The 7,665-nt window shown below is 35.2% G+C and overlaps 1 protein-coding gene across 1 annotated transcript in view; it reads left to right on the top strand.

Annotated features, from left to right (window-relative positions):
- The first annotated feature begins 241 nt into the window (after positions 1 to 241).
- Positions 242 to 7,665, top strand: part of LOC145269511 (uncharacterized) — a 33,114-nt gene continuing 25,690 nt past the window's right edge. The window contains exon 1 of the mRNA XM_080125253.1: positions 242 to 604. Coding sequence (XP_079981379.1) covers positions 415 to 604 — 190 coding nt within the window. The 5' untranslated portion in view covers positions 242 to 414. The remainder of the gene's footprint in view (positions 605 to 7,665) is intronic.

Raw genomic sequence — 7,665 nt, 5'->3', positions numbered from 1 at the left:
AGAAGTGGTCCTAAAGGCCCATCCCTGGACTGAAGTATAAGGTAGGAATTTTTTCGGTTAACACCGTTCCATGTGTAAGATATAGCCTTACTTCTTTTAATAATATTTTATTTATAATCTTGTAATTTATGTTCCTTAATTAATATATTAATCAAAATAAAATAAAAATCAATTTTCAAAAAAATATATAGATCATCTCGTGTAAACCGGTGTTCTCGCGAGATTTCCTGTACGCGAGTTCGTTTTTCACTTCCGGTCCCGTCCATCTTGGCGCGTATCTTCAAAACAAAGATCTATTTTTTTCTTATATTCTTATTATTATTCATTGTGTAATAACCCCATTTGGTATTTCTAAAAGGGCATTTCTTTCTTGCGTTAACGAAAAAGACGTTGTCGTCTTCCTCTTCGGCCATCATGAATTCCAATAACATCAACAACCGGAGAACGAGTACTGCGCTGAGTCCTCGGGAGATTAAACGATTCGTGGCCGTTTACAGGAAACACGAATTACTTTGGAATTCCAAATGTCCGCAATACACGAGTCCGACGGCCAGAAGCGAAGCCCTGGCATCAATCTCTGAAGAAATGGGCAAAATGTGGAACGGTAAGTTTCGAGAAGCCACTCGACATTATTGCAACAAATAACAAAATGGTGATTCTTGTCCATAGAACCACAAGCAAAAAATCTATTGTTTTTATTTGTATGACAACGTATAATTGTGTAAAAAAAAAAAAAAAAAATTTTAAAAATGTTTAAGTCTTAATAGAAATTAAACAAACGTAATGACGTTTTTTTTCTATTGTTTACGAAATAAATTTTTAAAAAAATAAAACAGCCAAGAACGATAACTCTATTATATTACTTCCGCAATTATTGCCCTTGGCAGTTTTATTTATTTATTTTACTATAAGCAACAAAGCGAAAAAGTGCTAAACAAAAAGCCCAAATGTACAACAATAAATCTGAGCAAAGACAATATAAGTTACTCTTCTACCTAGCTAGATAGGTTTTTAGTGTTTTAGGTGCTTATGGACTTCTTGTATCTTGTATTATTTTTTTTTTAAATAGTATTTTTTAAGCTTTACGATTTTCATTTTTTTACTTTTTTTTGTTTGTTTCTCTGCTACCTCTTTTTTTTTGGCGCTAGTAGTGAGTGCACTTACTGATTCGCGCTATTTTTTTAAAATCGTATTTCCAAGTTTAAAGTTTTATGGGGTTTTTTATTCAATTTTAAGATTAAAGTATAGAATAGATACAAAATACCCCATGTTAAGAACGGCTTTTTAAATAATAACGTTATTAAGGTTTGTATTACTGTACACATAGATTCGAAGGTAAATTTATACAAACACCGTGACAGCGAATTAACCCTAAACCCTAACCCTAAACCCTAACCCTAACGCTGTCACGGTGTTTGTATAATAATACCGATTCGAAAAAGTTGTCAAAAAACAAATATATAACAAATATTATCAAAGGCAAGATAAGTTATTTTTCTACCAAACTGGATATAATTTTCATGTTTTTATTGAATGTAACATGTTTATTTAGCTCGAAAAGCATACAGGGTTTACCGATGTAATGGAAAATTCAAAATGGCGCCCGACTTTCTCTTTAACACGGTAAGTTTGGGAAAAGGTGTTATAAATAAAAAACTAGACAAAATACTATTAAAACCCCACCGAATATATATCAACCCATGTCACGGTAACATATAATGAGCGAGTTTCTACAGTATTTTGTCTAGTTTTATATTTATAGCCCCTTTTCCCACACTTACCGTGTTAAAGAGAAAGTCTGGTGCCATTTTGAATTTTTAAAAACATGAAAATTATATCCAGTTTGGTAGAAAAGTAACTTATCTTGCCTTTGATAACATTTATTTGTTATATATTTGTTTTTTTTTACACCTTTTTCAAATCTATGTGTACAGTAGGCTAGGCAGTGCCAAATCTATGTGTACTGTAGGCACCGCCAAAAATGGCCGCAAAATCAAGTTGTTGTTTTTTAAAACTAAATTACATTTATTAAAATCCATTATTTCTGAGTAACTTTTTTTTTTTCCAGAAAGATAAAACGCTGAATTTTATCATATAGAAAACAGAATAATGTAAAACTTTTTCTACTATTTTTAATTAAATGTTAAATGTTCCCAAAAAGTTAACAATTGACATTTTTTGTCTTGCACAAAAAACCTACTTAAATATTTAAAAAAAAAAAAAAAGGTTTTTGAAATAATTAATTTATTTATTTATTGTCTAAGATTTAGGATGATTTTCTAAGAGAATATGCAAATATATTATAATATAAGTACCTGAATTTCAAATAATTCCACTTATTCATATAGGTAACCAGATATTTCGCGTCGATGTAGAGTCTAGATCGACACTGTTTACGTTTGCGTTTGATAAGGAGAAAACTATGGAAGATCAAACAGGCCAAAAAAACTTATTTTTCAGTGACGAAAATTTCAATGTATTAAGCTGAGGCTGGCCAGTACCAGATGGGTGACCATTTGTATGAGTTTGGTTTTTAATGTGTATGTGTGTGGGGGCCAGGCTCCCCAAAATGGGGGGGGGGGGGCAATTTAAAGCAGAATAAAAAAAAAATTATTTCAGCGCATTTGGTCCACCGTAGTCGAAAGGCGGCAAACGTTTTCAAACGGGATTGAAAAAAGTGATGCTATTTTTAACACAAAGGGCACAATATTTATCGAATTTTTTTTTTTGTATCGATTATTCAAAGCATGCCCTGTTTAATAATGGTCATGCATTATTCGGCTCGCTAAAAAAAAATTGTTAATTTATTTATCAAAAATTTTAAAATGGCTTTTTTCGTATAAATATTAAAAAAAATTTTTTTTTGTTTTTCTTAACTTAAATTAATTATTTTACTTAACATATTCACCGAATTTCACACTTCAAAATTCAAAAGCGGGATAATTAAGCACAATCGAAGTTCTGATATTCAGACGTCAAAATAGTATGCAAACAAGTTTTTTTTTGTTTTTTTTAATCTATAATTCTGTCCCTTACAACACAATATGTTTTGTTCAGTTTCAGATGATTATTTTAAGCATATTTGTTCCCACTTCAAAACAAGGGGGGGGGGATGTTTGTAAGCAAAAAAAATATATATATATAAATATCGTTTATGAAAAATAAGTACACTGTTATAAAGTTCATTCTTCTAATAATCGCTGAAAATTTCGTATTGATCGGATAATTACCTGATTTTTGGTAGATTTTTAAAAAGACGGTCCGTCAAAAAGTACTGACCTGCCCCCCCCCCTCAGTTTTGGCGGTGCCTAGTGTACAGTAATACAACCCCCGTTATTATTTCAGCACGGATCAATAAGTGCACTGCACTAGTATCTTTATTTTATTTTTTTTTTTATTGTTGGTGGAAATACGGTACTACTACAGTTTATCGCCGAAAATGGAAAATGGGCGCTACCTGGTGTCAAAATAAGAAGAAATCATGAAATAAATAACAAAATTAAACTAAATAATGATTACTTCCGGAAAGAACTTTGAGGTTCGGGGGTGTTTATTCCGAAAGCTGTTCTTAACATGAGGTTGGGGGTGTTTATACTACACTGGGGTACGTAGTAATTCTTTCCGGAAGGAAACATTATCTAGTTTAATTTTTTTGCTATTTATTTTATGCTTCAGTCATACTGATTTTCCCTTTTATTTTGATGACAGGTGCCCGCAAAAGAAATGGCGTCTACATTTTCGGCGGTAAACTGTAGTAGTACCGAAAATTCAGAAGTTACAAAACACTCGCCTGTACACATGTTAAGAATGGGTTTCTAAATAATTACATTATCTCGGACAATGTGCATAAGTACCGTGTTTTAACTTATTCTAAAGCGTTTATTCACTTCGAAAAAGTGTCGAGTGATACGTGAACACAAGAAAAATGGCAGACACGAGAGGGTCACATTTTTGGAATCTCGATAATTGCTCAAAAATAGAAAATTGAAGTCACTTAATCACAGCGTGAGTTTATATTGCGAGAAAAAATTCTGATAGGCATTAAAAAATTGTTTTTGTTTAATATTATTATGAGTAATCTTTTCGAGTTAAAATCTATTGAGAAATACGCATTTTGCATTGAGAAATAGACATTTTAAATATGTAAACATTAGGTAAAGAATAACAAAGTTATCCAAAATGGCCATCCATTTGGGCCATATTGAATTACGTATTTAATTTGCGTATTTCTCCAAATATTTTATGGCCCTGTCGGTGGGGCATTAGAATACGCCGACTGCCCCCTGCAGAGGGTAAAAGTTCCTCAATGGGGGTCCTGGATATGACCTTAAACTATATCCGATGGTGACGCCCCAGCTTGCAGGCTCTGGGGATTGTGGAGCCACCCTAATTGCCATTGCTCCCGGGTCCACTCTGACCCGGAGTGGTAGTACCTGTTAGGGTCCCAACTATGGGTTAAATAGAAACTGACTTGCAAAAAACAAATATATTCTATTAAAAAAAATTTTCTTCAAAATCACCGGATTTGGCATTAAATAACCTGAAAAGGGTTGATATGCCGTAAAACAAAAACAACCAACCAACCAACCAAATATTTTATCTAAAAAAAAATTCTGCATGGGTTCCACCAGAACAAAAACGCTTTAAAATAAGTTACAACCTTAAAAACTAGATAGAAAAGCAGCTTACCTTGCTTTTTGATAACTTTTTTCTTTTTTTTTTTGTTATCTATGCCTCTTAAACTGCTTGGATCATTTTCAGGCCTAACTCGATATTTTTTGTCAATATTTGGAACTGAATCCATTTCTGGTGCTTGTTTAGATAGTTGACGGATCGATTATTTTTTTTTATTTTTTATTTTTTTAATACTTGTGTAGGTGCCCGGCGTTGCCCGGGTGTTTGGAGGTGTGTTGAGGCCAAAAAAAAAAGTGGTGGCAGAACCCGTGACGCGAAGGCAGAAAAGAAAGTGAAAGAAAACCTGACATCTTACCGCTACGCTATGACGCAACAGGAAACGAAAAACATTCAAATTTAACGATGTCAATCAAAAAGTTAATTTGCATAAATGGATAGTTAATTTAATGCGTTCACGCAGACGCAGAAATGAGCGTCTGGCTGGAGGCCAGTTAAGCTTTCCGCTTTCTGCCATATTTGTTTATTTGTTTCCCCACAATGATGGGAGAAAACCAGCTCCTCCAAAAAGGGGGAGCTCTGGCAGTGTCTTAACTAATAGCAATTGTCTAATATGAAGGGTTTCCTCCATATTGATCAAAGCTAATTGCCTTCAAGATATCCCAGCACGAAAGGCTAGGTGGATACCCTTTTGCTTTGGTTAGTTTCACTTTATTTATATGAGAAAGACAAACAAACACCGGAAACCAGGAATTTTTTTAAAACTCAATCAAAATAAAGATAAATGCCAGTTTTTGTATTTTAGATATTATAATTTGGGGAGTATAAGGAGACTTCTCCAAAATAGTAACCGACACGAGAAGGCTGATGATAAAAAACAAAAAAACGCCTTTCGTGGACATACAAAAATGTGCGTTCCCGCCATTTTGCCATTTCTATAATAGACTAGCGGAAGTGCCCAGCATTGCCCGTGTGTTTGTCGGTGTAAAAAAACAAAAAAAGTTTTGGTAGGTAGGTAGGCTCGAACCTGAAGCCTTGAGGCGAAGATGGTAAAAAAAAAAACTGGCATCTTACCCGCTTAGCCATGACAGGAGAGGAATAAAAAGTGTTTTAATTAAGCGATTAAAAAGTTACATGACATGTGCGTAAACTTAATGATGTCAAACATCACGCCATAGAGGGAATGAAATCCCGCACATAACATTTGCTGCGAGGCAGTTTTTTGTTATTGTTTCCACAACTTTAGCTGCGTGGTAGTTTTGTTTCCCCCAAGATGGAAAGGGGAATAGCAATTGGTTGATATAAGGGGTTTCCCCCGCATTGATCAAACCTCATTGCTTTTCTGCTAGCACAAGTGCCAGGGAGTTGGTCTATACTACGGATTCTGTGTAGACCAAGAAATATCGTGAAAATAACATATAAAAGTCGCCAAAATTAAAGATATACTCGTTTCGTAAATCTTAGATATCTAGACAGTATATAAAAAGTTTCAAGGATGAGTTACGCCACTGAGTGTGCCCCCCCCCCAAAAAGCCTTTGCTGGACATACACAAAAAACACACACACACATACACACATTTTCGCTTTTATATTATAGACTAGCGGGGGTACCAGCTTCTCATAAAAAGGGGAGTGTCCAAATGAAAGCAATTGTCTGATATAAAGTGTTTCCCCCACATTGATCAAAAGCTCATTGCCTTCTGGACGTTCCTAGCACAAAAACCGAGGAACCGTTCCCGTTTCAATTTAGTTTCACTTTATTTATATGAATAAGCCGAACCAACACATGTAATCCTACACTGATGAAGCTCGGCTAGGACCCCTGTTTATCTGGAAACTCGTCTGGTCCTTCTCTGGGGTTGTTACATTGAATCCTGTATGCTGAAAGCGAATATCAAAGCCGCAGGCAGAAAGAAAAACAGACGTAAATTCTACTCTACAGAATTATTTCACAAACTTATGTACAATGTTTTTTACAATTATCATCAGTTCTTAGTAAGTTTTTCAAAGTTCAATCTCTCTTCACAGACAGCGTCGGATGGGCGGAGGAGGAGGAAGAGTCGCATCTCCAGGGAACGGCAGTCTCCACACAATCTGTGCCCCTCGGAATCAAAAAGTCATCTGACTAATTTTTGAGCATATCAACCCGATGTGGGTGGGGTGTAAAGTTTCGCCAGCCAATCAAATCCTGCTAAACTCCAAACTGCGGGTGTGCGATTCAACCGTGATCTGAAATTCAAATCAATATTAAAATCTCATGACCCTAAGGTCACTACTCATAACTCAGCCAGTACAATATATCCTTCTAACATCCTCACGTTTCCTGTTGTCGAGTTTTTTCAAATAACAAAATATCTCAAATTTTCCCATCAAAAAGCAAATATATCTATTGTGACAATGAATTAAAATATATCTATATTTATCCACCCTAAATTCCCGGGGCACCTGCCGTTATCTGGGATCGGTCAAAAGCTATCTTAGCATAATTATTCGGCCCTCCTCAGGCCCCTGGGGGATCTAAAGCTCCCCAATGAGGGCAGATTGCTCCCTCAGGTTGATTAGGTCACACAGGAGAGGAGCTGAAATAGCAAGAATTTTGTAAAAGTCGATGTAAATATATCTAGACACGACGCGCGTTCGCAAATCGTAGATATTACGATCTAGACGGTATATAAAAAGTAAAGTTCTAAAAAGTAGTAACCCCATGGAGAACCCCCCCCCCCCCCCCCGAAAAAAAAAAACCTTTGCTGGACATATAAAAAATGTGTACACACATGTTGCCTTTTATATATATACTAGTGGGGGTACACAGCATTTCCCGGGTGCTTTTGTTGGGGGTGGGGGGATCAAAACAAAAGAATAAGCGAAGTGATAACCCTTTTTAAATATATTAAAAAAAAAAAACAATGTTGAAACTTTTTACAAAAATTGTTGCCCGGGTTTTTGTGTTTGGGGGGGGGGGGGGCTATAAAAAAAATATTTTTGGTAGGTAGGATCGAACCCAAAGAGGCAAAGTTGGAAAATAAAGTGTGA

This window comes from Euprymna scolopes, chromosome 45 (genome assembly GCF_053919585.1).
Source record: "Euprymna scolopes isolate OS-2025 chromosome 45, ASM5391958v1, whole genome shotgun sequence".
NCBI lineage: Eukaryota > Metazoa > Mollusca > Cephalopoda > Sepiida > Sepiolidae > Euprymna > Euprymna scolopes.
This window is presented reverse-complemented; position numbering and strand designations above follow the sequence as displayed.